This window comes from Anser brachyrhynchus (assembly GCF_964034855.1).
Source record: "Anser brachyrhynchus genome assembly, chromosome: 22".
NCBI classification, from domain to species: domain Eukaryota; kingdom Metazoa; phylum Chordata; class Aves; order Anseriformes; family Anatidae; genus Anser; species Anser brachyrhynchus.
The window spans coordinates 3,141,402-3,160,544 of record NC_137715.1 but is presented as its reverse complement, the minus strand read 5'-3'; the positions used below and the strand labels follow the sequence as shown (position 1 = coordinate 3,160,544).

At 58.6% G+C, this 19,143-nt stretch overlaps 1 protein-coding gene across 6 annotated transcripts in view; it reads left to right on the top strand.

The window, feature by feature from the left end:
* Positions 1-124: 124 nt before the first annotated feature.
* The window catches only part of TNS4 (tensin 4), a 29,260-nt gene continuing 10,241 nt past the window's right edge, over positions 125-19,143 (top strand). Inside the window, exons 1-3 of one of the 6 annotated variants that reach the window (XM_080564793.1) lie at positions 125-146; positions 1,975-10,144; positions 15,446-16,114. In XM_080564793.1, coding sequence (XP_080420919.1) covers positions 15,607-16,114 — 508 coding nt within the window. In that variant the 5' untranslated portion in view covers positions 125-146; positions 1,975-10,144; positions 15,446-15,606. Of the gene's footprint in view, positions 147-198; positions 283-831; positions 1,260-1,974; positions 10,145-10,168; positions 15,346-15,445; positions 16,115-19,143 lie in introns of those variants that run through there. The other 5 variants (XM_080564792.1, XM_080564791.1, XM_080564789.1 and 2 more) reach the window with 5 other exon arrangements.

The following is a 19,143-nucleotide window of genomic DNA, read 5'->3' as shown; positions in this document are numbered from 1 at the left end:
CGCGCTCCCCGAGCACGTGACCGGGCCTCACCACTCCCCCCGCACCGAGGGGGGGTCACGCGGCCCTGCGCCGTCCGCCCGCGCTCGAGGATCTGAGAGGGGCCGCGCCTTCCCCCCCTCCCGCCTGCGGCTTGGAGCATCCCGAGGTTTTAAAGGGCGGGGCTGGGCGGCTACAGCGGCACTGTCCCAGCGGGGGTAGTGGTAAACGGTGTGGTCTTCTGAGGGCTGGCTGGGCTCCCCTTCAGGGAACCACGGCAAAAAGCAGCTCTAGGATAGGCTCTTGTTAGTCACAAGCATCCTCTGGGGCTGTACGTGGGTAGTTACAAGCAGTTTGTGGGGCTGTACGTGGGGCTTGGGTGGCGAATGCTGTGTAAGGGTGTGGATGTAGGTGACGGGAGCGCTGAGAAGCGGTCAGAAGGAGCTGGAAGGGAAAGGGGCAGCGCTGGAGGCACCTTCCTCGGGGCTGGGGTGGGGAGAGCTGTGCTCTGAGACCCCCGTCGTGCTGGGTCACTGCTGGGCCTGTAGTAATACAGCTGTAGTAATGTAACTTGCCTGTAGTGAGTCACTGCTCAACCTGTAGTAAGAGTTGTCTGTAGTAATAAAGCTGTAGTGGGTCACTGCTCAATCTGTAGTAATATAGCTGTCTGTAGTGAGTCACTGCTTAACCCGTAGTAATAGTTGTCTGTAGTAGTAAAGCTGTAGTGAGTCACTGCTCAACCTGTAGTAATGTAATGGTCTGTGCTGGGTCACTGCTGAACCTGTAGTAATATAACTGACTGTAGTGGGTCACTCCTGAACCTGTAGTAACATAACTACCTGTAGTGGATCACTCCTGGACCTGTAGTAATGTTGTCTGTAGTGAGTCACTGCTCAACCTGTAGTAATGTAATGGTCTGTGCTGGGTCACTGCTGAACCTGTAGTAATATAGCTGACTGTAGCTGGTCGCTCCTGAACCTGTAGTAACATAACGATCTGTAGTGGATCACTCCTGGACATGTAGTAACGTAACTGGGTCACTGCTGGGACTGTAGTAACATAACGGGCTGCGGTGGGTCACTGCTGGACCTGTAGTAGTGTAAGTGGTGGGTCTCGGGGATCAAGCCCTTTGTAGGCAGGGCTGCCAGGTGAGGTTTGTCCGGGAGGTCTCTGTCATCTCAGAGCCCACGGGAGAGAGCAGGCCGGGAAAGCACGAAGTACAACGCTGCGACTTGGTGTTACGGCCGTGCTGCCTTGGTGCAGAGGGGCGTCAGCTGCCAGGGTGGTGTCTGATTTTTTGTGCTGCGGTCGCACCCACGATGCTACGGGCACTGCGCGCTTGGAGGGTGGCACAGCACAAATGCAGAGCTCTGATGACTGGGGAGAGCCTTATTGCACGTGCACCCCCGGCCATGCAGCACGGAGCTGAATAAAATGGGAGAAAAAGCTTTAAATGGGAGAAAAAGCTTCTTTTTTTTTGTTGTTTGTTTGTTTTGTTTTACGGGCTGTTCCCTCTCTGCAATGCAAACCGGTGCCGGGTGCTCTCCCGAGCTGCGTGCGGGGGGTGTCCGGGAGGCAGTGCTTAATTGGGGGGTGTCCGGGAGGCAGCGCTTAATTGGGGCGGCTTCGCCCCGCGCTCGTTAGCCACGATCCGGCCGCCAGGGGGAAATCCCGGCCGGCTGGGAGCCGTGACAGCCACCCGGGGCGGGGAGCAGCCGCCCCCGGCCCCGCTCCCTTCCTCCTGCGGCCGCCGGGGGGCGGCCCCGGCCCGCGGCGAGCACGAAGGGCGGCTGCGATCGTTCCCCGGTGCTGCGGGGGCGCTGAGCCCCCGGGTGCTGGTGGGGTGCTAAAGGGACCGAGCCCCAGCTGGCTCCGTGTCTTCCCCCCCCTTACACTTTCCCACATTTCTAAATCCTTCTCCGAGCTGCATCTCCTGTTCTGGGTTAAGTGGAACAGCACGGTAACCTTTTTCTTTTTTCTTTTTATTTTTTTTAAAGGGTCCGAAAAGCTCAGTCTGATGCCTGGATGTCCTCGTGCTTCGCGAGTTGGTCCTGTTGCCCCCCCCCACACCCCGTCTTGCTGCAGGGAGTCAGATAATGCACAAGAAATCCAGGAACAACTCATTCTTGGCAGCAGTCGGTGTCTTCTCTTAAATGCAGGCTTGCACCATATAAATCCTGGCTCTGTGTCCTGTCAGTGGCCACTGAGGCATGATTTCCATTTCGGCAAACTGCAAACAGCACAGAAACAGCGAGAAAGGCCAGCTGGGGAACGGGGTGGGGGAGCCAAGCTTTACATTTCTCCGGTGCCTTCCACCCAAGGCTCTCACGGCCCCTTAAAAACGAGAGCCAAGCTGCAAGTGTGTTACGGGACAGGAGCAAGTCGGTGATGCTCGGGTGTGTGCGGGGCCTGGAGCTGGGCATGCACCTCGCTTCCCATGGCATGAGCTCATTCTAGTGCCTGTCTTGCTGGCACACAACTGTGGCACTTAAATTAACAGGGAAGGAAGTAGTAATGCAGCATTTCTGCTGTTAAAGTGAATAAATAGACCATGACCCGCATTCAGCGCGCTACAAGGGCACTGTAGTTCGAGCCATTTGTTTCTTGGCTGAGGGCTAGGAGCTGATTCTTGTGCCGTGAGCTGTAACATCATGGGTAATCCGCAGCTACAGGCAGGAGAGAGAAGAAAGCAGGGGCAAGCAAGTGCTAATTCACAAACATGCAAGGGAACAAAAACAGAGGCAGTCGGTCTTGTCCTTGTAAATGCTGAGCATCTTTTTGGCTTGTTTTGTTTACCAATTACACATTTTTTGTCAGCGCCGTGAGAAAAGCGCTGAAATTCCTGATGGCAAAATGCAAACTGAAGAGGCCAGCACGTCGTGCCTGGCGCGTGGGTCAGGCCCGTTCCCTGCTGCAAGGGCACACGGTGAGATAACCCGCGGTTCTCCGGGCTGGTGGCACCGACCGCCAGGCTTCCCGTCCTCCCTCCTTTGGTGGTCATGCGTGGATTTGCAAATCTTCCTTTCCTTGAAGCTGTGACCCCAGGGGGATGCCTGAGAGCGACAGCGAGAGCAACCGTGGAAGTGCTAGTGAGCTGCTCGCTGCTTTTCCTCTCTTCAAGGCAGCGTGTCTCCCTCCCGGGAGGATCGCTGCGGCTCCATTAGAGTCCATTAGCAGCTTCCTCTCCTTTTGCCTTGAGGTGAATTTTGGGCAGGTGTTGGCGTGGCAGCCCCGGAGGCTGGAGCTGCTGCTCGCAGCACAGCTCGGGTGTGCGGAGGAGCCGGGCTCTGCCACCGAACGTGCCCTGCGTGTGTCGGGGCCGTGTCTGTGCAGGAAGGAACTGTGGGGGCCTCTTCCTTTTCCTGCAGGCTCAGACGATAACAGATGCAAGTACTCGGGAGAGAAGCAGCGCCGGGCTTCCCCACGTCAAAACCAAGAGGTTTTGCCCCAAACGGTGTGTCTGGCGCTTGCTTGCCCTGCTGCAGTGGGTTCAGGACACAAGAGCTGTGCTGTTGTCTGTGCTACCAAGTTATTAGGGAGCTCCCATGGAGCGTGAGAGCCTTTGGCATCGCTGTGCTGAGGGCAAAGCGTGAAAAGAAAGAAGCGTTGTGCTCTGTGGGACAGAGGGGACTGTCCTCGTGCTGAGGGCTTTGGCCAGGGCAGGGAGATGCCTGTCGCTGAGAAGCATCACGAGCAGGAGCGATGCTGGTCTGCGAGCACTGGGGCCGTGCAGCCTCCGGAGCGGGCAGGGAAGGGCACGACGGGATGGAGGCACGGAGAAAGCACGCGGAGCATTTGGCCCTGCTCTGCGGATGTGAGTAGCCTGCCATAAATATCAAAATGCTTTCAGTGTGACAAGTGTCAGCAGCTGTGAGTCAGCCCCTTGCAACGCTTCCAGGCAGGCAGACCATGGTTTCATTGTCTCTGGGTCCCCTGGAATGTGAGCCACACGGGAGCCCACCCGGGCTGCAGACGGAGGCAGAGCAAGCACCTCGTGAGGTCCCAGCACGGCAGCGCTGCGTGCCCAGGCTGCAGGGGATGCAGGCGGGAGATGTCGCCCTCCAGGTAGCCCCTCAGCCCCTTGTGGGTGACCAGCACAAGGCTCCACGTGGAGGACAGATCCCCAGAGCACATCTCGGCTCTCCCGCTAGGGAGATGTGGGACCAGCTGCCGAGGGAGCGCTCGGTGGCTGCTGCGGATTTCAGGGGGTGAAATCCGCCGAAAGCAGACAGAAGACACACGTGCCCCTTAGCGCACAGCTGCAGAGAGGTAGCTGCCTGCCCTCAGCGCGGCCCCTGCAGCCTTCCAGCACTGAATGCTTCCCACTGTCTCACCGTCCTTGCCCGCTTTATCCCAGTAAGCCCACAATAATCAGCCCATTCTTCTCTGGCTCTGCTGCTGCGCCCATCCGGAGGCCCTCCGCACGCTTTGGCTCTACCTTTCCCCTTCCTATGCCGTCACCTCTTTCATTGTTGCTCACCTGCCCTATTATCAATAACAGCTGTAATTAACGTCGCAGGCTGTGCCCGGAATCCTCTCCCTACCCAAAGCTGCAGTAGGGCTTACAGGTTTTTCCGTTGAGCAAATATGGGTGCAATTCACTTGAATTGCCAATTCCTATCAGTCGCTGGCTTGGGGCACTGCACAAAAGCAAACAAAGCTGATTACAGAGAGGAAAAGCAAGTGTGGAAAGCAATTGTTCTCATTGATATCACCTTGATAACAAAGACGCCAGCTCCAAGACAAAAGCTATTTCACAGTTTTTTTTTGCCTTGGGGTTGCTGTGGTGTCATTCCTGGAAAAGGGAAAATTGGTGGTATTAGCTGAAAAGGCAGCTCTGAAAGACAGTCCTCTGGTCAGGCAGAGTGGGAAGAGCTAGGTTTAATTTCCTTCTCGCCTTCCACCCACTACGAGACCTCAGGCAAATATCTCACCCTGGAGAAGAAAACTGTTCTGTGATTATTTAGTTGAAAGCTGTCAACAGCTCTAGCTCCGAGGCTGGTGTTTCTCCTCTCGCAGTGCTGGCTGTGCGCAGAAATGTGAGGTTGCTGGAGCACAAATACATGCAGACGAGCGCGATGCCTTCGTCTCCGCTCCGCGCACCGCCTGCGGGGTCCAGGCATGGCCCTGCAGCAGGTCCCGCGGGGTGAACAGCCCAGCCGATCACCTCTCCCAAAATCTTGGGACTGAGAGCTGTTGACTCTGAGCCCACCAAACTGACTGCAGGTTTTGCCCCGATCCCTCAGGGCAGGCCGTGCTCTGGTTTCTCCAGTGGCTCGTGTTGGCAGCTCCTCTGCTCCCTGGCTCTGCAGCTCACGGTGGTTTATCCGTGGGTCTGAAGGGCTAGCCAGCTGAGGGTTGGAACCTGATTATATTTTAAATGATGAATCTCCCCCTGCCGTACTGGGGCAGGCCGCGATCAGGACCATCTTTTCTGGAAACCCCTGGGATTTAGCACTGACAGCTACTGGAATGGCTTCAAGTGGATTATTTTTTTCAGACAGCATCTCCACAGCCCTGCGATCACGCACAGGACTGGAGGCACCTCCTGAGCACTGCTAACGTACACCTTGGAGGTGTCCTTGGCGTTCTTTGCACCAGGCTCTCCTTGCTGCCTGAAGGAGATCCCCAGCTTGCGAGAGCCGCCTCGAGCAGCCCGAGGGTCCCGAAGGACTCCGGTGGCAGAGGCGGCCTCCGGGACCAGCGTGGGTCGGTGGTGCTGAGCGGCGAGGAGGTGGCGCTTGGTGCAGCGCCAGGCAGTGGGCGTCCGGCCCCGTGATTCACACCACGTCTGACATCGCCATGGGATTGTTCACCGTGGTATCCGGGGTGGGTCCCCGGAGCATCTTTCTAAGGAAAATTTTAGATGCTGACATCGCTTCTGACAGATGGGTGCTGCCACGTGGGGCACCCTCCCGGAGCATCACACACCGCAGCAAGATGGAGATATTTATTCCCACTTCCCTCGTTTAAATGAGCTGAAAGCTGCCTCAGGAAAAGAGCCTGCTGCTGAGAAAAGAAGGATCCAGCCTCTAACCCTTTGCACTTCGGAGAGCAAAATGCAAGCAGCAGTCGCATGCTGCAGAGAGCTTCCCTGTGTGCTTTTGCTGCCTTTATTTTCCCCGATCTCTGAGAAAACACCCCTGAGAAATTAAAAACGTGTATCCTGGATGGCAGTGGCTGTGATGTGCTGAGCAGCATCTGTCCAAAACCTTCAGTGCCCTTTGGGGCAGCGAGCCTGTAGATGCCAGTCCCGTTTGGGGCTTCCCCATCACTGCTTGGTGCACGGTAAACTACCAGTGAGACCCAGGGCTGGACAAAAAAGGTTTTTCCTCTATGCTCAGCCCCTGGCGAGGCAATTCCCCAAAGGATGCCGGTGGGAGCCACCCGCTGCTGCAGGGCACCGCAGGACTACGTCTTCCTCTGCTGGCGTCAGCGGTTTTCCCCCGCCTGGCACCGCCGGCGTGCGGAGGCAGATGTGGGGAGCTCCCCTACAACCCAGCCCGTGCCTCCGGCTGCGGTGGCTGCTCCTCGTCTTCCTCCTGCACATGCATCCGCTGGCTCGGGGGCCACGGAGAGTGCGGCTGGTGCGTGGGACAGAGGGATCTGGTCCTGCCCTTTTGGGTTTAAGGGCGCCCTTGACCTTTGCTGATGCTCCTGGGCATGGCGTAGGCTTGGGTTTTCGGTCTGAGGTGCAGAAAACAAAAAGTCCTTTTTCAGTAAAAGGCGGCTGATTAACGCACCCTCCGGGGATGCACGGGGCTGCGTCACTCTTCTGAGTAAAGGTGTCGTGGTGTGCCAAGAAGGAGCTGACTCACCTGCCCGAGGCTTAGGAAGCAGCCGGGGCTCGGCACCGTGCACGTGGCTGCTGGAAGCAGCCCTGTGGCACGGGGTTCGGTGGCGGTGCGGGGGGCTGCCTCCCTCCAGGTTGGGGTCCCCCTGTGGCCATCACAAATACCGTCCAACGCCCTGTGGCCTCCTCAGGCGGGTGGTTCATTGCTCCTTGTTTTTTTCTTCAGTTCTGGAGGCCCCAGGGAGCAGCAGGTGGTTTCCTGCCTGGATTCCCCTCTCCATCGACTTCTGATGCACCGGGCTTGGTGCTACACCGCTTCCCGAAGGGGAGGTGAGGGGAGGATGGAGCCAGGCTCTGGTCTGCGGTGCCCCACCAGGACGAGAGGCACTGGGCACAAACTGGAGCACGGGAGGCTCCGTCCGAACACCAGGAATCACATCTGTGCTGTGCGAGTGCCCAGAGGTGCTGGGGTCTCCTTGGAGGTCTCCAAAAGGTGGTGTGTCCAGAGGGACCCAGCCTCAGCCAACCTGGGATTGTGGGGCTCTGCTCATTGGAGTTTTTTTTTTCCTCTGGACCCCATAGAGGGAGATGCTCTCAGCACCTAGCACCAGGATACAGAGAGGAGCCTCCCCAAAAACCAGACTGGGGCCTGCAAGGGGCATTCCTGGGGTGAGGGGGACCTGGAGGAGAGCCCCCTGTTCCATCCCTCCCACACGACCTGAGCATTTCAGCCCCAACCCCCCCCCCAGCTGGCTCCCCTGACCCTCGGAGCTGCTTTTTGGCTTCTTGTTAGGCAGGAAAAATCTTCAGCTCCAAACAGAGGTGGCAAACGGTGAGACTTTTTTAACCTTTACCCCACATTTGCACGTGGGAATTCCAGGGAAGCGTTCTCGAGTCTTATTCATGACCAATATTTGTTCCTTTGAAAAGGCTCCTTTCTGCGCGGTCAGCTCATTGATACGGGGATGTTTGGTTTGGTCAAATTCCAGGAAGATGTAACCGCGCATTTATAAAACCTGCACGATCCTGAGCGCGTGGCTGTCCGCCTCTCTTGTTACTGAGACAAATTCCCAGTATTTTTGCAGCCTCGTTCTGCTGGGGAGGCCGATCTGTGGTTCTTTCACAGGCATTCGTGCTTAAGGACAAAACACCCCGAGTAAATTCGCCTTAACCTGGCTTGTAATAAGGATAAGAGCCCTAAATCAAGCAGGTTTTTACACCTGTGCAACACGGGGTGCTTGGTCTGGCAGGGACAGCACAAATCACCTCCCCAAGCACTCTGCCCGCCTCGTTAGTTCTTTCCTGTTGCTCTTCCCCGCACACAGAGAGTGCAAAGAAGATATAAAGGCTTGGCCAAGGAGCCACGGAACGTCTTGGCTTCACTGCAAAACCAGCGAAATCAAAGCCAAAGGAAAATGTTTGCTTTTTTTTTTTTTTTTTTTTTCCTGAGGGGTCTTGCAATATCTCCACGCTCGTGTTTGCTTCAGCGCTCAGGGAGGAGTTTGCAAGTGCTGTGGCAAAACAAGCCCTTTCTATGGCAACTGGCCCCTCCAGGCCATCTCGGGGCGCCTTGCACAATGGGAATGGAAAGGCACCGAGTCGCGAATGTTTGTCTTGCAGGCTGAAAGCAACATTAAAAAAGCAACTCGGGATTTCAGTTTGGCTTTAAAAGTGCCAAGAGCTGTAACAACCCACTGCCCAGCGAGGAGGAATTGCATCACTCCGGGACTGAGAGGCCTGGGGCAAACAGACGGGAGCTTAAAGCACAGCACAGGGCTTTGCTGTTATTTACTGCTGAGCAATAGGGAAAGGTGTCGGTGAGAGGGAAGGGGGCTGTTTCGTGGGCGCCCTCCCAGCACTGGCGGCTCCTGGCCGAAGCTGGGCGCAGTCGGACAGGGCAGGGTTGCTCCTGGATTCACACAGCCCCTTCCCAATTCCCCAAAGGAGCCGCTTAACCCCGAACACGGCATTTCAGGCTGCTTAACCTGGCTCGCAGACTGCAGAAATATATCACCGAAACCCAGCGCGGGCTGCAAGCCACGGACCAGAGCGTAAGGGCGCCTTGGTCCACGGCCGGAGCCCTTCCTCTGCCCCCACCGCCGCCGTGCTTCCCCTCTCGGCAGAGTCCGGAGCTCCTGCAAACACCACGGTCCTCCGGAGCTGCAAAGAAGACGAAGGAAAGCTCCAGGAAGAAGGAAAGCAGCCGGGGGGCTGCTGCCGGTGCAATCCAGCAGCCGTTAAGGGAGGAAGGGGCTGGGCTGGCAGCGTGCAGCGCTGTTTACCCAGGGATGTAAAGGACGGGAAAAAAACAACTGATAATAAAGGAAAAGTTGGAAAGGCTGTGAAGTGAGTTCAGGGAATGAAAAGGGAGGGAGTTTTTATGGTGTGTTTCCAGATAAAATCGGACATTTCAAAGAGTCCCTCAGCGGTGTGGCAATGTTGTGGCACGCCGAAAGCATTTATAGGATGGTTTGGGTTGGAAGGGACCCTAAAGATCATCTAATTCCCACCCCCTGCCATGGGCAGGGCCTCCCCCCCCCCCGCAAAACCAGGCTTATGGGCAGCAGAATAGGCAGTTTCCTTGAAGGGTATTTCGGAAATAGGAGTTTAAAGGTTGCTGTGTGGCTCTGTGCCCACTGAAACTGGAAGAAACCCTTGAGCCAAAATGCACAGCGATCCAAAAAGACCCTTGGGGATTGTTTATCATCATCCATCCCATTGCAGGAATGCTAAATGCAGCAGTCACGCCTGGCTACTTTGGACTGGACGCTGTGCAAACACGAGTTAGAGACACAGTTGCCTTTATATATATATATATATATATTTTAATCTGCTCCCTACAAGTCAGATAATTGCTCGGAGGGTGTGGGCAGACCTGGCCTTTTTTTAGATTAGGCAGCCCCAGAAGTTTACTGCCACCCTTTAGCCAGACGTGATGGGAGATCGCCCGCTTCCCTTTGCACCGAATTGGATGTGTCTCGCTCATAAACACGGCGCCTTTGCCCCGGAGGTGGTAACGCAGGGCCAGGGCATTGCCTCTTCCACCTCTCCCACCTCTTCCACCAGCAGCCGGCCTGGGGGTGCCCAGGGCAGGTGGGGAGCAGAGGGGACCCCGGCTGGGCTGCGGGCCCCTTGCCTTTGGCCACCCAGCGCTGCTGCCTTGCGCCCTGCGTCTTCCCTCTCGCACCACACCTGGCCCCGGCCCTGCCGCACCCAGCAAAGCTCAGCCCAGGTGGGAGGGACCCAGATCCCTTAAATCCAGGGCTCCCAGGGGAGCGGGGCTGTTGCAGGCTCGCCCTCAGGCTGCTTTCATGAGATCGAGGTGCTGCAGCAGGAGCTGCGAGCAGGAGAGGGGACAAGCAGCTGCAGCGCAGGTACCCGCCGAGAGCTGGCTTCTGCCTTTTGCATGGCTTTTTTTTTTTTTCCCCAAGCCCTTTGTTTCCTTCAGCTTTCCATGCCGATGTTGTCTGTGGTTGTATCGGCTCCTCTCTTCCCTTCCGTGCCTTCTCTTCCTCCTGCTGCTGCTTTGCGTTTAGCTGATGATGATCCTTGTGCCTTCGGAGAAATTTGGTGCAGAGATGGTATATAAGCCCAGAAATGGTGCTGCTGCCTGAGCAGCCCCGGCCAGCAGGGACCAGGGGGTGCTCGTCCTGGCCGGGAGGGCTGCCGGCCCTCGTGTTGGTGCTTAGCGTTCAGGCTGGGGTTTTGGACCCTTATCGGCGATCTATGGCTTGATTTCATTAGCAATTACCTTCCCTATTCACCCGGAGTTGGAAGCCTATTTGGGATTTCCAGCGATGTTCAGCCGTGCCTCTGTACAAGGGGCGGAGGTAGCTCGCTCCCTCTGCCTGGAGCCGCTGCAGCCTGTAGGAGCAGGGCTGGGATCGTGTGTGTGCATGTGTGCACCGCGTCCCAGCGAGGCTGCAGCGTGGTGCTGGTGAGGCTTCGGGGCAATAAAAACGCCGTACGTAGGAAGAAGCCTGCCCGGCCGGAGGCAGCGGTTTGTGTTGGGCTCAGGAGGAAAATCACTTAGCCGCGCGTGAGTCACGGGGAGAGCCGGCTGTGCTTCCGTAGCCACTGGAAGTCACCGAGGTCGAAGCGTCGCAGCTCAGCTCGGTACTGAGACGCTGTTAAACCGAGTCCGGCATCCTGGGGGTCCGTCCTCGCACGGGAGCGGAGCGTGGGGCTGACTGCAGGGATGCCGTGCATGTGGCGGTGGGAGCGCAGCACGGCGGGGAGGGCAGCACGGCGGCTCGCGCCGCTGCCCGCATAGGCGGTGGGTGCGAGGCGTGACGCAGGGAGGGCGTCCCGGCCCACACCTGGGGCGTGGGTGCTCTTTGTCCCTGGGCCCGGGAGAGCAGCACGGAGCTCCACGAGGCTGCAGGCGCTGGGATGAGCGCGGGCACAGGGCAAAGCACAGGGTGGTGGCTGCGGGTTATGGAGCGTGGCTGCGCCTTGAGGGCAGGGGATGCAGGGCTGTACGCCTCCTGGGATGCTCCTGAGGATGTCAGGCATACAGCATCCTTCTGAATTGCTCTGCAGAGCCAAGCGTGTATCAGCTGCCGCTCTGCCCCTTCCTATAGCACCTCTGAAATGCAAGGAAACAGCCTCCCAAATGCTGCAGCTTTCATCGAAATAATGCTGCTTAAAGCAGCCCCACCAGGGGACTGCAGGGAGACTGCCCGTGGGCTCGGGGGGGGAAAATCCTTGTTGGTCTGTCTAGAAAGTCTCATGTTCCTGTAACACATCACAGGCATTCCTAGGATTAGCTAACCCAGCCTGTTCTGAGACAGACCCCTCCTCCGGAGATGCTGTCCCTGCTGCCCCCTCCCCGAGCTTCCCGTGCCCGCCAAGAGCTGCGGGCAAAAGCCCCTGGGGAGGGGGAGCAGCTCTGCGGCTCCTTCACCCTGCCCCGAGCCCCTGCCAAGGGGAAGGAGCCCTCTTGGGAGGGGAGAAGGGAGCCTGGCTGCAGGGCGGGGAGTTACTGGAGCAGCAATTTCAACACTGCTAGCAACCCTCCTCACCCCCGAGACCCCTCCGCAAGCCCCAAATGTTGCTGAAGCAGCGATGGGTTTGGGTGGTTGGCAGGGGGGGGTCACATTGGAGCGAGACCCCCTGCATTGGCAAAGGTCACACAGATGCTGTCCCCAACGCGGGGCTCCAGGGCTGATCCCACACCAGGCGCTTCTTGGGCTTCAGGGAGGCTTTTTTCTATTTTTTTTAATTTTTTTTTTCCCTGATGAACTTCCCAATCCTTCTTGTTTGAGCAAGGAAGGAGGAGGGCATTGTTTGGCAGCTGCCCCAGCTCCCTCCCGGACGGGGCGAGCTGCCCCAGCGCGGGCACCAGCTGCCTCCCTGCGGCTGGGGGGGGGGGGGTGCTCGTATTTGCTACGTGATACCTCTGCTCCCTCTGCCACACAAGCAAAACACTGCATAACCATGGCGACTGTTTTCCTCAACCTCATCAGCACGCCCTGCTAATCTAGGCAATTCACCAGCAGCCCTCGTAATGAATGATTAAGCTGGGCGTAGTGAGCTCCGCAGATCCTGGGTGTCCCTTCCGCTCTTCCTGGTGGAAGTGGAGCAGCCTTGTCATCGGGAGGCTCCCAGGGCTCGCCACGTCAAGGAAAACCGCCCCGACTTGGCAGCTGGCGTGCTCTTTTGGGGGTCTCTGCTCCGACAGGGACCAGGTTGTATGTCTCGGCTCCAAATAACCACACCGGGACATCCAGGGCCCAGCCGCGGGGCTGGGATGGAGGCGGTGGCGCTGGGTATCCCCACGGAGCTCTGCACGGAGGGACCTTGCTCCACGCAGGGCACACAGGGCCCTGCTCCACGTGGCGGCCGCAGCCTGGCCGGGTGGGTTTGGGGAGCAGCGGCTGCTGCGTTGCCCGTGGGCGGTGGGCTGGCCGCGTGTAGGACCTTATCTCACAGCCGGGCTGTGCCCAGAGCAGCCCTGCTTGGCCACCCCTTCCAAACCCAGCCCCACGGGTGCCCCAGCTCCGGTCCCTGTCCCCAGACCCTGAGCTCGGCTCCTTTTCAGGTCTGGGAGCTCAGCATTCACCCAGGCTCCAGGAGCTGCCCAGGCTGGGGGCGATGGCAGGACGGGGTCCCCCAGTGCCGAGGAGCACGTCCGTCTGCACCCAAACCCTGTGGCCTGTCCCCTCCATCAACGGGGGAATTCTGTTCCCAGGAGTGGAAGCTCTGCCGTTTCTCTTCTAGCTGTGCTTGTGGCCAGCTTATTTCCCTGCCCTTGCTCGCCTCATCCTAGCCCGACCAGCAGCGCTCCGTCCCCGGCAGCTCTGCGCAGCCAGCAAACCAGCCCTGCGCCGGGGCCGTGCCGGCTCCCCCCAGGGATCTCTGCTTGCTCCTGGAAATTCCCGGTGCCTGTGGGCAGCTCTGGCTTCCTGGTGGCCACCAGCACCCCAACGTCTCTCCTCCTTCGTTCCTCCCGGCCGAGCAGCCGGCAGCTGAGGCTCCGGGTTCTTTAACCGAGGGAAGGGGAAGGAGGAGAAATGCGGTTTGGAGGTTAATTCTGGCAGCATCAGGCACAAGGAAGATCAAAAACGCAGGGCAGGACTACAAGAGAGGAGGGAAGCTGTTGCGTGCATGCTCCTGGAACCCCCTGAGAGTCCTGGTTCATGCACGCTGCACGTTATTTCTGTACCTACTTAAATTAAAACCAGCCTTGTCTTGCGGACGCTGACTGGAGCCAGGCAGCTCTTCTCCCCCGGGGAGAATCCAATTTTTGCTCCACCGAGCTCATGTTTTTGACCTGGAATGACTCTTCCTTTTTTTATTTAACCAACTCTCCCTCCCAGCCCTGCGCCGCACCGCGCTCCTCGTGCCCATGGTGTCACGGCAAATGGAAACAAGGAGGGGGCAGGCTGCTGACCACCCGTAAACCCAATGCCTGGGGCAGAGGCAGCCCGGATAGAGAGGACGGGGGACTCTGGCCCGAGCCCCTTTTGCACCCTCTGTGCCTCCAGGTTTGAGCCCAGGACTGCTGAGGAAGAGAAATTCGCGGGTGCTGGCAACGGGGCTGCTGTCCGGGAAGTCTGTAGCGTTAGCGCACTGTCGGTTAAAGTTCAGAGATGCTATGTGCCTAATTGGCAATTAAAGGCACGACAGCAGCCTCCCGGGGCGCTCTGCCTGCTGCCGCACAGCTCCCGTTGCAGGACACGTCATCCCTCCTCACCTTTCTCCTGACCAGCCTCCCGGTCCTGCAAATCCAACCCTCCAGAGGCTCAGGGCGCACCGTAGGTGCTGGCTGGGAGGAGGCTAGATGGCTTCGACGCACTCTTCCCCTCCACAGCCCTCAAAAACCTCTCCCTGCTCTTTGCAGAGCAGTCACGGGCGTGACTCACGGCAGCTGCCCCGCGTGCCCGGCGCTGCCGGCAGCTGCGTTTTGCTCCTTGTCCCCTGCTCTCGGCGAGCCCCCGCTGCTCAGGGTGCCCCCGCTCGCGGCGAGCAGAGGCTCCCGTGGGGCCGTGCAACCCGATGAGGGCAAAGCCAGCACCAGCCCCGTCTGCGTGAGAGCGCTCGGCACCCTGCTCAGCAATTAGTCACCGCTTGGCAGGCGTGCCGGAGCGGGTGAGCGCCGCGTCCGCCGCCCACAAGCTGCCCGGCAGCGATGTGTCTCGCTCCTAATCCTCTGACTCCATCCTTAATCGATGCGAGATAACCGGGCGGATTAGTCAGCCTTTCAAGACTGGAAAGGAAAGGGCAAATATTGTAAGAGGTATAGCCCACTGTTTGCGTGCGTTACGCACCAGATCTGTGTTGGATACGAAGGGGAGAGCCCTGAGCTGTAGGGTTAGCTCATTTCTGTGATGTTTGGTCGGCAGCTCTGGACATCCCACGGGTTCTGCCCTTGCCAGGGATCACTGAGGCTGGAGGAGCAGGGAATTTGCTCAGCTTTTGTCACTGAGCACCGTTGTGCTGTATTTTGGCTGCCACGGTGAGGACGGAGGAGGCTGGATGGGTTTTCTCACCCCGAGACAAAAGCATGAGGTTCCCCCAGCACATTTGGCGGCAGTGAGTTTTTGCAGAACAGGGAATTAAAAATACTTTCAATCTAAAACGAGGCCAGAGAGCATTCAGAACATGATAGCAAACACTCCCAGAGCAGCTCCCTGACTGAGGAAGCCCCACACGCAGCCCTGGGGGGCTCGGCTCGTGGTGTCCCAGCAAAGAAAACCGCAGCCTCGATTCACACCCACCCGCAGAGCATCGCTTCGGCAGGCAGCGCCATCCTGCCGGCCTGCTGTGAGCCTCCCCGGCGTGGCTGGGGGCTCGCTCCCTACCCTCACCTCTTCGGGTGGCTTCCGAGAGCCAGGACCCCTTGCCGGGGCCGTCGGGCTGATGCTGCGTTTCGTTCCTCGCCAAGAAAACAAGCGCTGCGCCACTAAAGCAGAAGGCGTTTAGTTTTTAAGGCTGCTGAATCCTGAAAAGCTGTTGCAAATTAAACCTCCTTGCACTTGCCCAAATGTGCCGTGACACCGCAAGCGGAGGGCTGGAAGGGAGTGGGAAAGCGAGACCAGCGTGGCTTGTTTTCCTCCGAGCGGGATTCCAGGTTCGCGCTCCAAATCCCCGCTTTTATAGACTTTTCCACTGAAGTCGGCTCCTGCCCTGGGCATGCCTTGTGTAACCGCTCCTCTCTCCGCATTCCTCAGATTCTTCTGCTGCTGGAGACGCTGGGCTGAGGGAGAGCCCCGAGGTCCCTGGGGGAGACGGGCACGTGGAAGCGCACCCCGAGCTCGGAGACGCGGAGAAGGAGGAGGAGGAGGAGGAGGTTTCCCCTGGACTCAAAGCTGCCAAACCACGGCACCGAGCCATGTCACAGGTCATCCAAAACCACGTGCTGCGCGTTGGCCAGACCGTGCACATCCCCTCGGGGGAGGACAGCAAGCGCCTGCACGCGGCGGGGTACGCGGGCTGCTCCGCGCTGCCGACATCGTACTGCTACTACTCGACGGGTGCCTGGGCTGACCCCAAGGTTGTGGGGTGCCCCAAGGGACGCCTGGTGCCTGGCGGGGGGCTGTATGGAGCCCACTCGGCGCTGGAGCACTCAGCTGGTGCTCAGGGGCAGCAGGAAGCCTCCCTGGAGCAAGCCGGGGTCCCTCGCCAGCCGCAGCAGCAGCAGCAGGGGGACGCCGGCACGGAGCCTGACGCGCACCTCAGCTCTCCTACCTTGGACATTTCAATAGAGAGCCTCAACAAGCTGATCCTAGAGATCGATCCAACCTTCCAGCCGCTCACGTGCAAGCCGGTGAAGGACACGGCCCAGCCTGCTTCCCAAGGGGATGTCACGGCCACCAAGAAGCACGACCCGGAGGTGATAGGTGAGGCAAGAGGCGATGCCGGCGCGGCGGGGCCACCAGGGCTCAGACCTTGTGAGAGCTGCTCACGAGAGGTCCGTGGGAAGGGCTGGCCGCAGGGCATGGTGATGTCCCCCTGTCCCCAGAGGGATCGGTGTTGTGTGGGTGTGCTGTGTCCTGGCATCAGGGCTTGGTGTCAAGGAGGACAGGCTGGGTACCCCGCTTCGGTCTGATCGCTTCTGAAAGGTCTCTTGTCCAGCTAGCTCAACAGGAGCCGAAAGAAACTGGGGAGAACAGCCTTTAATCCAACCTGATGTTTGTTTCCCTGTGTTTGGAGAAAACATTTCTCGTAGTAAACGGGGCCTGTGGCTCTCAGAAAGCTCCTGGTACAGGTTACTGCCATCGGGGACCAGAGATGGGCCCTGACCGCGGGAGGTGGTGTCCGTACGCGCCCGACCTCGCAGCAGAGCCCCGCTTCTACAGAAGGGCAGCGGAGCCTTTCCCTGGGTCACACCGGACCCGTGGGACATGAGGCTTTGAAGCCAGATTTCCAAAGCCCCAGGCTAAGCTACCGACGGTTACACAACCATCCTAGTTAAATGTTCCTCGTCCTTTTGCCAGGGAAATTCTTTCTCCAGGGCTTGTGCACTCCTCCGGCAGCATGCCTGGCGTGCACAGCGCAGAACGGCAGCAGCACAGGCACCCACCTCTTGCCGCTCTCATGCCTGGGTGCTTTGTGAGCACTTTTGCATCGCTGCCATCCCCACATCCCAAGCTGTGCCGAGTGCTGTGGCTCCTGCCGTGCCTCCCCTGCAGTGCGTGAGCCACCCGGCGCACCGTGCACAAGGTGACCCAAGCAGACAGCGAGCTGCATGCTGCTGCTCACATTCTGGTGTACCGGCTGCTGGAGCACACATCTGGGATGTGTTTCCGTGCCTGAAGATACACTCTGGCTGCCTCTGGAAATCCTGATTGCCCAGCCGTGTCTTTATACGCCAAAATACCCTGAGAATCTGTCTGCAGCCCTCGTTCCAGAGAAAGGTCGAATGAGAGGATGTTAAAGACATGGAAAAAAATGTTCTGTTCTCCCTGATCCCTCGTGGCAACTCCTGCACGAGGAATGTGGGGTTGGGGGAGGACAAGGTGCATGACATCGGGTGCAGTGAACTCCAGCTCGGGGCAGCCGATAAGCCGGAGCCTGGCGGTGGGAGCATGGTGCGGGGCTTGGGCGTTGCTGAAGCAGCTGCAGACTGTGCCTCCTGCTCTGCCGAGACACAAGGGCTGGCCTTGTAGATAAAGTGTGGTGACAAAGTGCAAGTTCAGCCCTTTGCTCCTCCAACGAGCACTTGGAGGAGACCTGGATGCATCTCCACGATGCATCGCGCTCGGGGGCTGCCATCCGAGCAGCTCAGCAGGTAGCGTGCTGGTGGTTTTGAAAACCTGGCTCCGAGTGTGGGACTGAACATCTGGAAACTTGGCCCTGAACTCGGTGGGAAAAGCCTCCCTTCAGCTTTCATTTTCTTTTTTTTATGTGGACTTCCCGGTGCTGCATTGCATCCCTGGCAGCCGGGGGAGCGCCTGCGGTGCCCATGCATGCGCTGCTGCCCCCTTCCCTCCGGGCTCCTGCCTCTGTGTCCTCCCAGCCTGGCAGAGGGGAGGACAGAACTCGATCGGTTGATGCAAGGGCTGGCAGGAGGCTGACGGTGCCCAAGGATACAGGAGAGGGCTTTGCTCTTCTCTGCTGTTTCCATAACAGACGCTGCAGCAATTCCCAGCAGTTGTCAGTTGCCTCTGGTGCTCACCCCTCGCTGGAGAACTGGGGAGCAATCCTCCCGGCTCGCGTGACAGCCAGCCTTGGTGCTGCTGGTGCTTTTTGCCACTCCCTGATGCTGAAAAACTTGCCAAGATCCTGATCAAATATTTGAGGTTTAGCCACACCTGATAAGCAGGAGCCTTGGCAGGAGGCACGGGGCCCCGCGAGCCCAGCGCGGAGGCGTTTCGGTTTTAATTTCTTTAAAGCGCAATGAAAAGCCTCATTTATTTTCCCCTTTTGAGGGAGGCTTTGACAAAAAGTGTCCGGCCAGGAGCCTACAGTACATGCTTGCAGTACATATGCTACATATACTATGCATATGTACTATGCTTTTCCTGCTTTTTTTTGGTGCTCCTCGTATCACGCAGCAGCGGCAGCGCTGGGCGAGCTGGAGCGCAGGGCAGCGGCGAGGCACGGAAACTCCGCTGCTAGGAGCAGTTCTTCAGTGCTGCAGCAAAATGGATTTTCCCTCCTCAAGAAAGGGCGCGGGGAGCCTTCCCGAGCCCCACGGCGGAGCAGGATCCGGGAGCTGCAAACAAAGCCGGGCACGTTCAGACCAGACGCGAGGCGCGCGCCGCTAGCGGGGAATGTGACGCACCCGGGAGCACCCTCCCTGGGCGGGCGGCGCGCTCGCCATCGCTGCGAGCCCCTAGAGCACGGCTGCGCGTGTCTCTTGCTAAAAGCCCCCTCTGAGCTCAGCCAGAAGTGACAGCCTTGTTCAGGGAAACCTGTGCGAAAAGCCCTGTGCAGGGAGCCCTGAATTATTCACATTTCCCTCTCGGCTTAAAAACAACCAGCCTGAGTGCAACCTGCAGAGCCTGGGGTGAGCCCAAGCCCTTCGAACCACATCGCCCTCGACAAGCAGCCCCTTGCTGGGGGCTGCTGCTGTTATATGCCTTAGTTTACCTTCTCTCCTTTCCACTCTGCGCACCATCGGCAAAAACAAAGCAGTTTGAAGCCCTGGTGATGCACAGAGGTGTATGGCGGGGGGACATGTGCCAAAATAGCGTGGTGCAGGGCTCTGCTCACCCTAGGGCTCAGCACATCCATGGCTGCCGTGCATCAGGGCGCAGGAGCTGGGCTTCCCCTTCTGGCTGTGAGCTTTTGCTGAAGGTCTTGGAGCACGCGGAGCTCCATCAGATGTGTTACCTTTTAAATAAAGGCAAGCAAAGGGGCTAGGAGACGCGCTGCCAGCCTGGCCAGCCGTCCCATCGTCTCCTCCACATAGCAAAGCTTTGGA